This window comes from Podarcis liolepis, assembly GCF_965112155.1.
Source record: "Podarcis liolepis genome assembly, chromosome: 13".
Classification (NCBI taxonomy): Eukaryota; Metazoa; Chordata; class Lepidosauria; order Squamata; family Lacertidae; genus Podarcis; species Podarcis liolepis.
Genome location: NC_139573.1, coordinates 20,890,975 through 20,907,985, shown reverse-complemented (window position 1 = coordinate 20,907,985; position 17,011 = coordinate 20,890,975). Strand labels below are relative to the sequence as shown.

The 17,011-nt window shown below is 48.1% G+C and overlaps 1 protein-coding gene and 1 long non-coding RNA gene across 3 annotated transcripts; one reads left to right on the top strand and one right to left on the bottom strand.

Moving 5' to 3' along the window:
• The first annotated feature begins 3 nt into the window (after positions 1-3).
• NUCB1 (nucleobindin 1) lies at positions 4-16,201 on the top strand. Its single transcript, XM_083471976.1, has 13 exons — positions 4-162; positions 1,245-1,378; positions 2,623-2,730; positions 3,255-3,387; positions 4,065-4,168; positions 6,136-6,321; positions 6,449-6,539; positions 7,493-7,551; positions 8,736-8,828; positions 11,378-11,467; positions 13,664-13,834; positions 14,132-14,246; positions 15,426-16,201. The coding sequence occupies exons 2-13, from the start codon at positions 1,271-1,273 to the stop codon at positions 15,551-15,553; spliced, it is 1,386 nt and encodes a 461-aa protein (XP_083328102.1). The 5' UTR covers positions 4-162; positions 1,245-1,270; the 3' UTR covers positions 15,554-16,201.
• LOC310691866 lies at positions 8,835-11,371 on the bottom strand. 2 transcript variants are annotated; one of them, XR_014518584.1, is made up of 3 exons: positions 10,909-11,371; positions 9,656-10,687; positions 8,835-9,424 (listed from the first exon to the last, which is right to left on the bottom strand). It is a non-coding gene; the product is annotated as an uncharacterized lncRNA (long non-coding RNA). The 2 variants fall into 2 exon arrangements; XR_014518585.1 differs by having other exon boundaries at positions 9,656-10,701; positions 10,917-11,371.
• Positions 16,202-17,011: the final 810 nt, after the last annotated feature.

The following is a 17,011-nucleotide window of genomic DNA, read 5'->3' as shown; positions in this document are numbered from 1 at the left end:
AGCGCCGGACGTGACAGAGCGAAGGTGGCGTGGCCGGCGAGGCCCGGACTAGAGAGGGGGCGGGGCTAGGCATGCAGATATAGGGGCGGGGCCTGCTTGGGAAAGAGGAAGCGGACTGGAGAAGGCGGCCGAACGTTCGGTCGCAGGCACCTTTGGACTCAGGTGAGTCACGGGAAGGGTCAGCACTGGGACCTTTGCTTCAGGCGCAAGGGCCAAGCCCGGAATAGCTCACCAACGCCGGGGCTCCTAGCCCTACGACGTTCAGAACAGTATCACAAAGGAGGGCAAACGGCCCTCTTGAGCATGTCCAGAGTGCATTTCGCTGGCCGCCAAACCACCGCCCGCCTCTCCGGCAGGAGGGATTGGGGTTTCCAGGTCAAAGGAGGCAGCTCACCGCTCAAGCTCTCCCCACTCCGTTTTTAGGTTCCGGGTACTGATGGGGATGTGTTTTGAGGCTTCTGAAATGTCGGGGGTTACAGCTTTGCTCTGTGACTTGCAAGCCCTGCCCCCTGATCCAAGATATGTTGAGGGGGCATAGAGAATGAGGACCTGCTCTGCACTTGCTCCAGGGCACCTGGCTTTTATTGTTGTTATTGTTATTATTACTACTGTATTCTCAAGTGCTGCACTGAACTTTGGCATTGGCAACAAATTACACTGGTCAGCCGTGGTCTGTGGACTTCAGATTTGCATTTGCCACGTGGGGCAAACTTGCCCGTTCCTGGACTTTTATGTTCGCCTTTCCTTTGGGGTGGGCAGTGCCGGATTTACGTATAAGCTAAACAAGCTATAGCTTAGGACTCCACTCTCTTGGGGGGCCCCAAAAAAAATTAAAGAGGAAAAAACTGGATTTACATTTCCAAAATACTGTATAAGATAAGCTCAACAATTACTCTGATAAAATACATATTTTGTTATGTGCAAATGGCTTTAGATACCTATTGGGTCCATAAATTACCATATACTGTAGCATATATTCAACAGACAAAAGCGGCAATTTGTTGTTGACAAAGGACAGCTGGACATATAAAGGGCCCCATTACCTTCAGTAGCCTCATCAAACCTAAATCTGGCCTTGCACACACACAGGGTGCCTTCTCAGGTCTCAAGTTAGCTTCAGTACCTTCCGGCCCTGGGGGTGGGGGGAGGTGTGGAGAAACAATTGCTTTTGCCATCTCTTTCCTTTTGTGGCCTTGGGAATTCCATTTCTGTATTCCTAATGTAGTGTTTCCCGGTTTCCATAGGATCTCGGCGACAGGCACGCAAGGCAATGCACCTGACGTGGCTCCTGAGTGCTGCCCTTTTAGGGTTGGCAACCTGTGTGCCTATTGAACGGCCCAAGGAGAAGCAAGAAGAGGAGACTCCCCCTGAGGCGCCAGTAAGGGATCCTAATCCTAAACATCTCTGTATTCTTGAATAGTGTCCTAATGTATAATGGTGGTTGGTGATATTATCATCATTATCCTATTTCCTGGTTAGCAGAACTTGGAGTCAGGAGCCAGTCTCCTACTACTTTAGAATATATATTTTTATTTCTGATTTCAGTCCAGGAAATGCTTATGTTATTCTCTGCAAACCAGTACCAGAAATCATTCCATTTATCAGTTGGTATTTTTTTACTTGTAACTCTGAAATGGGAATATTTCATTTTTGCTTGAACAAACTGGAATGCAGTGGTTTCTTAAAAAAAGAAACTACAAATATAATAAACCTTAGGAAATGGAGTAAAGAGGGATTATAAAACATGAAGTAGAGATTTAAGGTCATTGATGTTTTCCCATGTTATCTGGTGACTATGTAGATATAAAATAAATTCAAGGATAGAGGTTTAGCTCTTAAAATGTTCTGGTTAGTCATGAGACAAAGCAGATAACTTTTAAATCACTGTGTAATGAAATGAATGAGATGAAATCTCAGGTGTTTAACATGCAGAACATCTCTCTGGACTTGTTGTTTTTTGTCCCATCTTGTTGCTGGATTTGCCCTTACACAGTTTTGCTGTGGAAATTGAGAACTTCATACTTTAGTGGAAGTGAATAATCTCTTGTTTCAGAGAGAGAGAGAGAGAGAGGACTGTGTGGCCTGATTTTTTGTCCCAAAAGTTTGATGAAGCGCATACCATATATATGTCACTAATTGTCTTTGTCTCTTAAACTATATCTTTTCCATCTTTCAAGGACGAAGCCTCTACTTTGAGCAGTTTAGGTTGTGAAAGGGAGGGGAAGATTTACAGCCGCTGTCTCAGCCAGAGACCAGATGGCACCAAAAATTTCTGTTGGTCTCAACAGTATTTATGAACTGATTGTGATAAGGAAGTTGAAGGATCTTGGGGTGCAAGAGCATGTCACACTGCAGAATTTTGTTATAGCTCTCCACTTGTTTGTTATTGATGATGATGATGACGGTTAGCACATGGAGTTTGCTTATGTTGCATTGGACCTCTGAATCCATTAAGCCCAGGTCTGTATCTTCTCTAACCAAGCATCTCTCTCAGGTCCCCTTCTCTGGAGATCCCAAGGACTAAATTGGAGAACCTTACGTATGCACAGCAAACACTCTACCCCTGGCCAACAGCCCTTCCCCCTATGGTTGCCCTGACCCATTGCTCTCGCTTTTGCACAGGACACAGGCCTCTATTATCACCGCTACCTCCAAGAAGTGATCAACGTGTTGGAAACAGATGGGCACTTCCGGGAAAAGCTCCAAGCAGCCAATGCCGATGACATCAAGGTGATCTGGACTATGTTGTGTGGTCATGTGTGCTAGCAAGATAGTTTTCTTCGTTGGTTTGGTGGATAGTGAAATATGGCTTCCCTGGGAGCCGAACTTTGATTTTTGCGGTAGTGATGGATGCTTATCTCCCTGCAGTGTGGTAACGCTTCACTTCCTGAACTTGGACTGAGAAAACCTGTCCTTAAATCAGGGTGGGGAACTTTTTTGACTCCATAGACAAGACGCTTATCAGGCCAAATATGACAGCCTTGGCCACCTCTCAGAATCCCTTGCATGGATTTTCCAAATGGCCTGGTGGGCCAAATTGGACTCCCAGTGGGCTAAGGCTGGCCCCTGGGCTGGAGGCTCCCGAAGCTCACTTAGGTGACTTTAGTCCAATCTCTGTCACTCAGCCTATCCTATCTCATAAGGTTGTTGTGAAGATGGGACGAGATGCATGTTCTTCATTGGTTTCTTTGGAGGAAGGGTGGAGTTAGCATGGCTGATAGTAAATAAAACCTACCATCTGTGGCTTCTTTCAGAGCGGGAAGCTCAGCAAAGAGCTGGACTTTGTCAGCCACCATGTCCGCACCAAACTTGATGAATTGAAGCGTCAAGAGGTCTCCCGGCTTCGGATGCTTCTGAAGGCCAAGATGGATGCAACCATGGAACAAGGTGAACTGGGACAGAAGAGGGTTGCGCGAGTGGGGCTTCTGGAGGGATTTGGGGAATAGAAATGGGGGTGCTGGGAGTCAGGGGTCCTGGTTTTGTGGTTGGGACTGTGACATTTTGGATAGTTTGTGTTAGATCTGGGTTCCAGCATCAGAAGTTCAGGGCCACTGCAGAGTTAATCTGTGTGTACACTGAGTGGTTTTTGGACAGTTATCCCTTCTGATCAGGGATTAATTGTTCCTGACAGCCTATTGCACTTACTTATTAGTTGCATTTTCAGCCTGGGCTTCCTCAGATGTAGCCATAAAAATGGTCTTGTTAGATTGCTCCATCAGCAGCCAGCCTGGTCTCCCCACCCTCACACTTACTTTTCAGGAGACTCATGAGTTAGGCTTCATAGTGAGCCCCATCCCCTGTTGTCACCAGGAACTGATACAGTCTGGAAGTTCCATTTTCAGTTGTTCTGACCAATAGCCATTGGCTTAAGTGGAAGGTGGGGGATCTGCTGCCTTCTGTGTGCTGTCCTTGGCCAGGTTGGTTGGAGTTGATGGGATTTGTAGTCCGACAACCTGTGGAGGGCTGCAGGCTCCTCCTCATCCCCATTCTCTGTGACCTGTTGGAGCTTCAGATGTGAACCAGCATCCTTAACCTCTCCCCTGCAAACTCCTCTCCACTTCCAGATGTACAGGTTGATCACCTCTCTTTACTGAAGCAGTTCGAACATCTGGACCCTCAAAACCAGCACACGTTTGAAGCCCGGGATCTGGAGTTGCTCATTCAAGCCGTATGTCTGAACTTCCTTCCTTATTTCTTACCAAAATTGATGTGGCAGTCTTGTCAGCCTCTGGTGTTCTGATGTCTTGGTGTTTGCTCACCTCACCCTGGTCCATACAGCGTACTTGTGCAATGCAACACAACTGCCTGATTCAAGTGCTGTGCAAGAAGATATCCTTGTTGGCAGCAGTGGGTCGTATTGCCTATTTATCAACCATCCTCTGTTGCTGCTGCTGCTGTACTTTTCGACAACTGTGTGATCCGTGGCAATTAACAGGTGATCGCATTTTGCTCCATGGTGGAAGAAGCTTCACTTGCTAATTAATATCTATAAGTATGGGTGACTGGTTTAAAAGCAAGGCCTTTTGCCTAACGCTCCATGTGGTTCAATGTGGGATCAGCCGTGTGTGTCGTTTTCTCCTCCCCCATATTGTTTAAAGGAGTGAAGGTTTTTTCCTTTCCTTATGCTCTGGAGGAAAACAGCCACAAAAAGAGCAATTCTTTGGGAATTAAACTGGAGGTAATTGCCTGTGTTGAGGATTCAATTCCTCCGGAAGGAGCAGCCTCCTAAGACAATAATTCTCATGCACAGTTTGTTCGAGGAAGTAAGATAATCTCTCTTCCCACCCCCACAATGCTCCCCTGCTTTTCTGTAAACTGAATGTTTTCTTTATTGGCTCATCCCCTTTTGAAGAAAGGCAGGCTGATCAGGATGGGAGATACTGTGTTTTTGTTTCATGCATGTACGTTTAGTAATCACAGCACATCCAGATTTGAGTTTTGGTCTCAAGGGATGGTTGGTGGATGGCAGGTCTGAGATCAAGTGGGGTTGCAAGACCCAAATCCGGAATAGCCTTTGAGTTTGCAGTCCTAGTGCAATTCTGAGCTCTGCCTAGCTCAGTAAGATGGTGGCTCTGTCTGCACTATACATTTAAAGCAGTATTATACCGCTTTAACCACTTGTGGCTTTCCCTAAAGAATCCTGGGAGTGACTGTAGTTTATTAAGTTGTTAGGAGTCCCTTATTCCCCTCATAGAGCTGCAGTTCTTACAGTGGTTTATTGAGAGAGCTGAGAGAGGAGTTAGGAGTCTCCTGTTCCGAATAACTGAGTCAGAGGTCTTTAAAGAATCTGTTTCTATATGCAACCACGCCAGCCGGGATCGTATAGGCTCAGAAATGGGAGGGAGGGAACAGTACCAACGAAGGAAGAATGACAGACAAAACTGGTGGAATATGCAGAAATGGCAAGTTTAACCAGCAGAATAAGAGATCAGGAGGAAAGAGTGTTTAAGGGAGATTGGAAAACGTTTGTAGAATATTTGAAGAGTTATTGCAAACAAATTAAAACGTCGGCAGGATTAGAGTAAATTCAGCAGTATAAATTAAGCTGAGAGAAGATGAGAAAGAATTAATATGGAGTTAATTAGAATATGCAGCAGCAGAAGATAATTAGAATGAACCATGGAAAGGAGGGAAGTCAATGATTAATGTTTATTTTTTGTGAATGCAAATGTGAAAAAAATTGTAAAAGCAAAAAATATGTATGCATATGCTGCACTAGATGGATCATTGGCCTGATCCAGCAAGCTCGCCTTACATTCTTGTTACAGATAGGTAGCTGTGTTGGTCTGCCATAGTCAAAATAAAAAAGTTCCTTCCAGTAGCACCTTAAAGACCAACTAAGTTAGTTCTTGGTATGAGCTTTCGTGTGCAAGCACACTTCTTCAGATACCTATCTGAAGAAGTGTGCATGCACACGAAAGCTCATACCAAGAACTAACTTAGTTGGTCTTTAAGGTGCTACTGGAAGGAACTTTTTTATTTTTACATTCTTGTGTTTACTTTGAGCTTTGCAGGGACTTCAAGCATCCCTCTTCGAGCATCCTGGGTTAGAGTAGGGGGAAATGCTTTTGTCCCAGCTCCCCCACCCCACTTTGTCACTGTTGGCACTATCTGTCTTGCCTCTTCGCCCCACAGGCTACTAAGGACCTGGAGAACTACGATGCTGCTCACCATGAAGAGTTCAAGCGTTATGAGATGATGAAGGAGCACGAGCGCCGGGAGTACTTGAAATCTCTGGATGAGGAGAAGCGCCGGGAGGAGGAGGCGCATTTTGAGGCGCTCAAGAAGAAGCACAAGGAGCACCCCAAGGTCAACGTCCCGGTAAGGGAACCCCTTCTAGGGTTTTTTGGGGGGGAGAGTGCATGCAGGTGTCCCTGTGGGAGGCAAAGATGGGAGATATTACTACTTTTGACTGGCCTTGATTGCCTCATCTGTAATCCCAATGCAGGGGAGCCGCGATCAGCTCAAGGAGGTCTGGCAGGAGACTGACGGCTTGGACCCCAATGAGTTCAATCCCAAGACTTTCTTCAAATTACACGGTGAGGAGGGGGAAGGAAAGGTGTTCCTCTATTTCTGTCTTTCATTGCTTCCCTGAAGGGAGCTCTGGTTTATAGCAGTGGAGGGCTGACAGGTTTAGCTGGTGCTCAGTAGATTAGTGACATTTTTTAATAGTTGGAAGCCGCTCTGGATGGCTTCCAACACATAAAAACACAGTAAAACATCAAACATTAAAAATCTCCCAATACAGGGCTGCCTTTGCGTATCTTCTAAGAGTTGTATAGTTTTTTATCTCCTTGTCATCTGATGGGAAGGCCCTCTTCCATCTGATGAAAAGGCCCTCTGCCTGGTTGCCTGTAACTTCACTTCTTGCAGTGAAGAAACTGCCAGAAGGCCCTCAGAGTTGGACCTCAGTGTGTTGGCTGAACGATGGGGGTGGAGACGTTCCTTCAAGTATACAGGACAGAGGCCATTTAGGCCAGTTTGTATTGAAAACATGGTTTATTTCCGAACGTGCCTCACCCTGTCCCTGCACAGCTTTTCTCTTCTCCCTCACCTCCACATGTGCCCCAAACGAGTCACATTATTTTCTAGATCTGATTTATTACTCTCCCTTCACTGCAAGGTCCCAGGGTAATGTAGAAACACAATCTTGACATTAATTCAAACAATGGACAAAGCCACATTCTTTTGGCTGTAATGTTGTTCAAACCCAGAGCAAGGTTTTTTTCAAACCCGCCACGTGCAAAAAAAAACAAGGTTTGTTCTTGGATTAATTGGTAGCTCACCATGTTGTTTGAAGGCAACAAGGCACAGCCTAGGCTTTAGGTAACATGACAGGCCGTAATTTGTGTGGGGTTGGGGTGGGCATAAAACTCTGGCATATTGTGATGTACAAAACCAGGCCACTGGCTCTCCCATAATTACTCATTGGGGACAGAGAGAGAGATGCTTGCCTAGGTCTAACTCTATCTCCCTTACTTTCCCCCCTCAGACACAAATAGTGATGGAGTTCTAGATGAGCAGGAACTGGAGGCTCTCTTCACTAAGGAGGTAAGTTCTCTGCGTGGTTCTTAGTAATAAGCCTGTGCCTAGGCTGTACCACAGCAGACTGCAGCTGGAAGGGGCATGCATGTTTCAATGCTCTTCCATACAAAAGCAAGCCCGCAAGCCCCTCTGCATGTAGAAAACTAGCACATGGGAGGAAAGCTTCTCTCTGACACTTTGTTTTCTGTATACAAAGAAGTTTTTCTTGTATTTGGGGGCAGAAGGGGATGCATTCAAGCATTTGAGCCTCCCCTTGCAGTCTGCTGTGGTGAAACCTTGAAACAGGTCCTCATAAGTCCTCTTGCCTGCATATAGTGAGCAGTTTTATCTGGCAGGGGTCCCTTTACCAGCCCAAACTGCAGGGGCTGGGGATTGAACCTGGGAAATTCTGCGTGCAGGGCAAGCACTCTCCTAACTGAGCTACAGCCCAGTTGTCAAGGGATGATCTTATAAGAGGGCTGATAGGTGTGGGTTGTGAGCAGTCTTGAGAGGCAGGTTTCCCTTCTGGGGAACGACATGAGCTCAGGCATACAGCATGCATGTTGTGCATGTCAGAGGTCCTAGATTTGATCCCTGGCATCTCAAGGCAGGGCTGGGGGATGCCTCAGCTTGAAGAGCCAGAAAGACACTGGCAGTCCAGTGTAAAGGTAAAGGGATCCCTGACCATTAGGTCCAATCATGGCCGACTTGGGGGTTGCGGCGCTCATCTCGCTTTATTGGCAGAGGGAGCCAGCGTACAGCTTTCGGGTCATGTGGCCAGCATGACTAAGCCACTTCTGGCGAACCAGAGCAGCGCACGGAAATGCTGTTTACCTTCCCACCGGAACGGTATCTATTTATTTACTTGCACTTTGACGTGCTTTCGAACTGCTAGGTGGGCAGGAGCAGGGACCGAGCAACGTGAGCTCACCCCGTCACGGGGATTCGAACCGCCGACCTTCTGATCGGCAAGTCCTAGGCTCTGTGGTTTAACCCACAGCGCCACCTGCATCCCGGCAGTCCAGTGTAGACAAAGCTAAATAGACCCAACTGCTCTGATGGGGTAGGAGGCAGCTTCCTATGCGCCCGAGATTCAGGACCTTTGGACCTTTTTCTTTTTGTGGGGAAGAGGTTCCTCGGGGTTAGAGAAGGGAGATTGGCACAACAGGGCTTCTTAGCCTCTCACCTTGCCCTTGTTCCCCACTTTGCAGCTGGAGAAGGTCTATGACCCCCGGAATGAAGAGGACGACATGTTAGAAATGGAGGAGGAGCGGCTGCGCATGCGGGAGCATGTCATGCACAATGTAAGCATCTGGGCCGGACTTAGAGGGCGATACAGCGCCATTGCTCCCTGCGATCAGAGAAGGCAAAGGGGGTCCACCTGCGAGACACGCTTATTATGACACCACAACTTTCTCCGAGTGAAACACTTGCTTCTTCCCCTTTCTGTTCAATCCCTGCAAGGCGGGTTATCCCTGCCAAGTTTCATGGCCAAGTGGGGATTTGAACCCTGCTCTCCCAGTCCTTGTCCCAACACTAACCACTGCACCACACTGCCCCTTTGGCTTGTTTTTTGAAGGCTGCTGGTGATAAAGCAATCCGCAGTACTAGCATATCCGCTGAGAGTGAGATGCCAAGTTCCCACAGCCTGTTGTTGTTGTTGTTGGGAGGATTTAATGTACCTTTCCTCCAACTTACCGCCCTCCTGATTTTTGGACTCCCCCAATGACCCTCAGTCCCAGCAGTCATGGTCTGTAGTTGGGGGATGATGGGAGTTGCAGTCCGGCTTACTGTCTCTCAGCCCAGCCTATTGCCCGCAGCATGGCCCTGCCTCACAGGGTTCTTGTGCGTAATGTCCTGCGGGAGTGAGTTCCACAGTTTATGCTTTGTGATGTTGCCTCTGCTCATTCACAGTACAGTGGTACCTCTGGTTATGTACTTAATTCGTCCTGGAGGTCCGTTCTTAACCTGAAACTGTTCTTAGCCTGAGGTACCACTTTAGCTAATGGGGCCTCCCGCTGCTGCTGCTGCGCCGCCACCACACAATTTCTGTTCTCATCCTGAAGCAAAGTTCTTAACCCAAGGTACTATTTCTGGGTTAGCGGATTGTGTAACCTGAAGCGTATGTAACCCGAGGTACCACTGTACTGATCTGGGATGTCTAGAAGACTCGTCTTAGTAGAAAGCTTTGCCAAAAATTAAAAAAATACCCAAACCCCAGAATTTGTGGATGAGGGTGAACACTAAAAGAGACCACAACAGGGGTGGCAGAATCCATTGCCTGCCTCCAGATCTTTGTTTGAACTGTTCGCCATCTCTGATCATTGGCCATGCAGCCCTGGGGCTGATGGGAGTTGCTGGAAATGGAACGGAGGCAGCAAGCGAGGTCATGGAATCTCTGCTAATGTGCAGCAAGCACAGAAAACATTGGCCGTCTATAGTGACGGAAGCAGCTTGCAACTGGAGCGGAGGAGGACTGAACTGCTTCCCTCCAGTTAACATCCTTTCACTACCAGAGAGGTTGAAAGGGCCAGACCACACGTTTCCTTTCCCCTGAGAGGTTGTGGAGAAAGAGACTGACTTCAGGAAATATGTGGGTGGCAGAGCCTGTCTGTTTGTTTGTTTGTGTGTGTGTGTGTACTGGGAAACTTGGCTTTCCCCTTTTCTCTCCCACACATTTGGCTTCTGAGATCTTTCTGCGTATTCTTCTCATCAGCTGGTGTCATCTACACCTCGGTATTTTTCCAAGGATCTAGAATAGATGACTGGAACTTCCCCCAACCTGATGCCGCCCTCCCACCTGAGGACCCAAGACTAGGGGAAGGCTGTTCTGTTCTGAACATTTACCAGCTTGACTCATCACTCAGGCTCTGTTTCTGCTTTCCCCACCTTTTTGAAGTGAGGAGGATTGTTAACGAGAGCAGCTTTTGCCAACCTGGTGCCCTCCAGGTTGGCGATGATGGGAAGTTAGCCAACCTGATGACTTCCAGATTTGATAAGGCCGAAATGGAGACGGGGCCTTTTTGGTAGTGGCGCCCAGCCTATGGAATTCCCTCCACAGGGAGGTTTGAGGGGGTTCTCCCCCTCCTCCTAAGGGCAAGTCAAGGCTTTCCTTTCTAGAAAAGCCTTTGTGGCGAGAGCAGTTGTTTGTCCTGTCCTGCTCCTGCTTATTGTCATCTACTTGCTGCTGTTTTTGTAAAAATAAAAAAATTCCTTCCAGTAGCACCTTAAAGACCAACTAAGTTAGTTCTTGGTATGAGCTTTCGTGTGCATGCACACTTCTTCAGATACCATGCACACGAAAGCTCATACCAAGAACTAACTTAGTTGGTCTTTAAGGTGCTACTGGAAGGAATTTTTTTATTTTGACTATGGCAGACCAACACGGCTACCTATCTACTACTGTTTTTGTAAGTTTTATTGTCAGGTTTATAGTGATTGGTTTTGTTTATTTATAATTCTGTTGATTTAAATTGGGGCCTGTTGTAACATTAAGGTGGGTTTTTTGCTTTTGTTTTTTCTGTGGGTGCAGAAATGCAGCATATAGATATACAAAATTTACTTCCATGTTCCAGCAAACGAGGCTGGAAACTTGCTCATTATTTTCTTTAAGAAGTGAAAACTTTAAGACCTGTTGTTCTGTAGCCAGTATAAGTATGGAGTGACCCAGAGTCAAGAGAGAAGGGTGGAGGACCCATAACTCATATACTGCAGATTTCTGAGGCGCCAACAGGCTTGGAGGGGAAAATGTCAGAAAAGCAGGGAGGGGCTGAAAATTGCGATTGAAGCCTAATAGAGGGATTGAAGGCCCAGGCAGATTTCTGTGGTCAGTTCACAACTTATCTTCTTGCAGGTGGACCTTAACAAAGACCGCCTGGTGACCCTGGAAGAGTTCCTCAAATCCACTCAGAAGAAGGAATTCAACGAAGCCGACGGATGGGAGGTTTGTGGAGGGGAGACTGCTGTGCGAAACAATATTCTGAATGTCTGCTGACAAGGATCAAAGAAGCAGGTCACTAGTAGCAGATTGCAGGTTCAGTGGTGTGGGCACCTCAGTTGCAGGGGCCAGAAATTACCTCCTTCCCTCCTTCTCTCTCTCTCTCTCTCTCTCTCTCTCTCTCTCTCTCTCTCGCCCTGGGACTCTCCATGGGCCAAACACTTGTTCCAGCCTTGTTCCAAGTGCTTTTCCCTGGCTGAAACCTGCCATTGAACTGTGATTATGCCTTGGATATGTAAGGATAGATTTAGGTGGGTGGGTGCTTGGAGAAGCCTGGGTTTGGCAGGCCTGGAATGTAGCCTACTGTACAGAGGTAAAGAGTCAGATCATTAGCCACACCCATTTTGCCTCTGGCCACACCCACCTTTGCCTCTGGCCACACCCACTACTGGCATGATGCAAGGTGGCCCTTGAGAGAGTGAGCCCCTCTGGTTAAATAAGGTCTGCCCATCCCTAGGCCAGGAGCAGACAAATCTAACACACTCTCTGAAACTAGGTTAATCTTGCTGCATGCATGTGAAGTTGCTAAAAAGCAAATCATCTGTCTTTGCTTGAGGCAAGCTAATTCCCTTGGCTTGGAATGAGACTTGTCTTAAATTGTTTGGGGCTGTGTATCAAGAGGGGCTACTGTCCCTGATCCGATTCCTTCGCTATAGCGTGGGAGTTTTTGAAAATTGATTTTATGAGAGACTTCAGAGTCAAGAAAACAGCATTTCAGTTTCATCTGATTACAGTCAAAACGTGCTGACTTTTCCTTGGCTGTCTTTGATGGCCCTGAGCCTCAAGGTTCTGGTGTTTTTAAAGGTTGTTTCAAGTTTTTTAAATAAAAAATGTGTCAAATGATTTTAAGCCATGCAATTAAAAAGAAAAGGTTGGGGCAGAAGATGTTTTTAAATGATGAATGAAGGTGACTGGTTTTTCCTGCCCTGCGTATGTTAGGAGAGTTTTCTATAAATTGCTCAAAGTTGCTTGCAGCATTTCAAAAAAAATAAACTGATTGCAAAAACAACTGACAGATCTAATAAAGCAACTTTATAAAGCAGTTTTAATATGCAGCATAACTATGAAGCCAGCAACCTTGTGTGGCCATTTCTGATTCTCACCCCTCAGCTTGATTACATTTTTATTTGAGGAGAGCAAAAATGCTCAGAACCTTTCATTTTTCCTGCAGCCTTTTAGGAGCTATAACTGTACTTTTCAGTGGGTACTTGTTCCAGCCATGGGAACATAAGCCCAGTAGCTGCCAGTGCCCATTGGGGCTGGTGGGGTGGAAGGCAGTGAGTCCAAGAACCAGAGACTAGTGGAGTTTGTATTCGGTTTGTTCCTATCCTCATCTTCCCTGTTGAGTTCTATCAAAGCAACCCTGAAGCTGAGGAGGGAGAGGAAGCTGACAGGCAGCGCCTCCCCCTGGACAGAGCGAGGTTGGTGTGGCAGTGCCCCGTTTGCCCTAATGGGCCAGCCTCCTCTGCTTAAGCCTTGGTATTTGTGAAATCTGCAACAGAGGTACTTTGATCCATATTACAGGGAACTCCCCACTTAGGCACATTCGAGGCATGTGCGACTTGCACACCCCAGAAGTGGAACACAACTGCACAAAAACCACATTTAGCAATCCCAGAAGCCTTTGCACCAACCTTTGAGGCCTGCGGAGAGTTGGAGTTTGAGAAAGGAGGTTTTCAGGGAGCGATTGCGGTGGAGACTTTGTTGTATTTTGGGGTTTTTCGAGAGTTTCCAGAGGCTTGCAGGCTTCCTCAAACTCGGCCCTCCAGATGTTTTTTGGCCTACAACTCCCATAATCCCTAGCTAGCAGGACCAGTGGTCAGGGATAATGGGAATTGTAGTCTCAAAAAACCTCTGGAGGGCTGAGTTTGAGGAAGCCTGGTTTAGAGGGTGTTTGCAGGCAGGCTCTTTCAATGATTTTTGCAATAGACAGAATTTCACTTAAACATGCGCTGCCTCGGAACGTAACCCCTGCATCAATGGGGAGTTGCCTACATATACAATCACCACCACCATCACCCTTTGAAATGTTTGTGTGTTGGACCAAGCCCATGTCACATGACCTAAAAGAGCTCCCAGATTCAATGATCTCTCTCGTCAGTTAAGCCAGCCGCTCTGTTTCTCACTTCTTCCCCCATCCAGACTGTGGAAGAAACCCAAGTGTACTCGGAAGCCGAGCTTCAGCGCTTTGAGGCAGAGCTGGCAGCCCAGCAGGCAGAGTTAGGCCGGCAAGCGGAGCAGCTTCGCCAGCAGCACCAGGAACTGCAGCAGCGGCAGGTGGAGCTTGATGCCCAGAAGAAGGAATTTCAGCAGGTGGGAAGCACGAGGTTGGGGGAGCGGCAGACATTTGGTTGGGTGGCATAGCTGTTGGGTGAGAGAAGTCGGATTGGGAGACAGGTTAACCGAGAGGGGAAAGGGCTTCGGTGTGGCGAGAAGTGTGCAGTTGCAGCCCTTTCTTCTGCAAGAAGATCAAAGCATGGGGGGAACATGTGCAAAAAACAAAAACAAAAAAGGTCCCAGCATTTTGTAATTGCATGCATGCCGTTTTCAGGATGCAATTGCACTTTGAGGGTTTGTGTGTGAGCTCACTCAGCTTCCCGTTCCTTACAGGTTGTTCTCCAGATGGAACAGAGGAAAGCCCAAAAGCAGCCTGAGCAGGCACCCCACGCTGGACCTGACGGAGAACTGAAGTTCCAAGCCCAGCCGCCGCACGCAGCCCCAGCAGGTAAGAGGAGCCGTATGCCCTGGGTTCTCTTGGAAAATAAGGGAGTCTGGTCCGTTGAGAGAGGAAAAGTGGTTGGCAGCTGGGGTCTCTGAGCTTTCTTGAAAGGGACGAGGATCTGGGCCTGTATGCAGTGCAGTTCAGCCGCCTCTTTAAAAAGTACTTTGAAATATGCTCCCAAACGCCAGAAGCTGTGTGGCAAAGTGACCAGAGTGTTGGTCCAGGACCGGGGAGACCAAGTTTCAAATCCCCACTCAGCCATGGGACTCGCTGGGTGACTTTGGGCTAGTCCCTGTCTCTGAGCCTAACCCATCTCACGGAGGGGGTGGTGGACAATGAAATGGGGAGGGGGAGAATCATGTAGGCCACCTGGAGCCCCTTGGAGGAGAGGTGGGCTATAAACCGGGGGGGGGGGTGTTAAATTAAATCACAAGTAAAACTGGCTTCGGAACTGTTTATAATGTCTGGCAGTAGTTCTCCTGGGTTCCAGAGAGGGAACATTCCCAGTCCAATACAGTGGTACCTCAGGTTAAATACTTAATTCGTTCCGGAGGTCCGTTCTTAACCTGAAACTGTTCTTAACCTGAAGCACCACTTTAGCTAATGGGGCTTCCCGCTGCCGCCGCGCCGCCGGAGCCCGATTTCTGTTCTCATCCTGAAGCAAAGTTCTTAACCCGAGGTACTGTTTCTGGGTTAGCGGAGTCTGTAACCTGAAGCGTATGTAACCTGAGGTACCACTGTATGGAAAAGTTGGGGAGTGAACCTGGGACCTTCTGCATTCAAAGCAGTTGCTCTACCACTGAGTTACGGCCTTTCCCCATAGCAGGAGAGTGCGGGGGGTGGGGAGGCTTGCCTGGCCATGGCGCTCTGGATTCTTTGCAGTCTCCACCAGCCACCTTCCCAATTCTGATGCTGGGGAAGGAGGGAGGGATGTCCCCGTGTAGCTGCCAGGATGATCTCTGCCTGCAGCTTCAAATTTTCGAAGAGGGCTGGTCACTTCTGCACCCTCTCCAGAGGGTGGCACCAGGCATGGCAGGTGGAACCGTCTAAACCTGTGTTCTGGGCACCTGCGCCAGGAGGGCAAGCGAAAGGGAGGAACAGGATTCCCAGGCTCTTGCAGAGGCAAGTGAAGTCCTGTCGATGACAGCAGCTCCACGCTCTTGTCTTCTCCTTTCCCCCCAGACCAAACACCTCCTCCTCCACCTGAGTCCCGTGCTGGAGGCCCTGCGTTGCCGGATGCTCCTGCCCTGCAGACCCAGGTGGAACCTCTCCAGAACCAACAGCATCACGCGAACCCTGTGGAGCACTGATGGGTGGGGTTGTGGGGAGTTAGGGGTGCCTTTTCCTCTTCTTTCCCCATCCCCTTTGCACCTGGAGCTCCCAAATCCAAACTTTCCCCGGTACCATGGGCAAAGGGAATAGGCAAGAGATCTCTCCTATCGCAGAAAACTGTGGGAAGAGTCTTTAATGGAAGCCCTGCCCCCTAACCAGTCTCTGCCCACTCTTCTGGTCGCACACAAGAGAAAATAGGTATGGGAGCTGTTAAAAAACAACAACGCACACACATAAATCCTCCCCTTTTTTAAATTTAACCGATCGGGGCTCTCTGCTTCTCTCTAGCCACAATGAGCCTCTGAGGGAGCCCTTAGCAGGGCTCTAATGAGGGAGGTGGAGGAGTGTTTGCCATGGAAGATGAGCAGAGGGAGGGAGAAGAAACTGAGCGAGAGACCATCACCACACCTGCCCTGGTCATTTTCTACTATGTTCCTGGATGCACTGGGGGGAAATCAACAGGGTTGGGGGACATTATGTCTCTCTTGCTGATGTCAGTATTGTAGACTCGGGCCACTACCTTCCTCCTTTTCAAAAGTTGATTCCTTTATAATGGGATTGCAGTGTTGACCTTTTTTAATTTTTAATTATTTGGGCCCTTGTATTTAAATAAAGCTCTCAAAACACCTCTGATTTCCAGTGACTTCTCTTGCTTCCTTCTGTAGGAGCTTATCTCAATGGACATACTTCTGAGAAAGTCCCACTGTGTCCGGTGGGGTCTTAAGGGAAAGAACAGCAAAAATTGCTCTGAGTCTGTGTGTCGGTATCAGTCGGGGGCCCCAGGCTGAGGTTGAGCCATCTTTACTTTACAATAAATAAACTGTGTAGATGTGTGTATATCCACCCTGGCAACACACCCTCCATGCCAGTGGTTGCATCCTGACCTCCACATGGAATCTAGAAAGTTGCCTTGTACTGAGTCAGACCATTGGCTCATCTAACTCAGCACTGTCTGCACGGACAGGCAGCAGCATTCCAGGCAGGGGGGGTCTCTCTCAGCCCTACCTGGAGATGACAGGGATTGAACCCAAGACCTCGTGCATGCAAAGCGGATGCTGTAACCATTGAGCTGCAGCTGGGCCCCCGTCGTTTCTGAGTGGTCATGTGCGGGCAGAGCATTTATCCGCAGTCACTTCTTAAGAGGCCTCCTGTGGGCGCAACTGCTTCCTGCAACAGTAGCACCATGGAGGGGGCAGAAATGAAGGCAGGAACTGGGGTCCAATGCAGCAAGACTTTGGAAAGGGTTGCAAAATGTCAGGGGTCGAAACTCTTTGGCATGTCCCCTGCACACAATTTGGGCAGAGGGAAGGCTTGTATGTGGCCTGTTTATTTTTAAAAAATGTTTTTATTAGCAATTTCAACATACCAAAACCTATCATATTATTTCCCCCCCCCAAACCCTCCCTCCTCCAGAGACTTCCCTCAGCTCCTCTGAT

What these genes read in the sequence shown, in the direction of transcription:
- NUCB1 (XM_083471976.1), top strand. Translation starts at nt 1,271, where the DNA reads ATGCACCTGACGTGGCTCCTGAGTGCTGCCCTTTTAGGGTTGGCAACC. An exon ending in CCAATGCCGATGACATCAAG is followed by an intron (nt 2,731 to 3,254) that starts GTGATCTGGACT and finishes GGCTTCTTTCAG; the next exon opens with AGCGGGAAGCTCAGCAAAGA. An exon ending in GACTTTCTTCAAATTACACG is followed by an intron (nt 6,540 to 7,492) that starts GTGAGGAGGGGG and finishes TTCCCCCCTCAG; the next exon opens with ACACAAATAGTGATGGAGTT.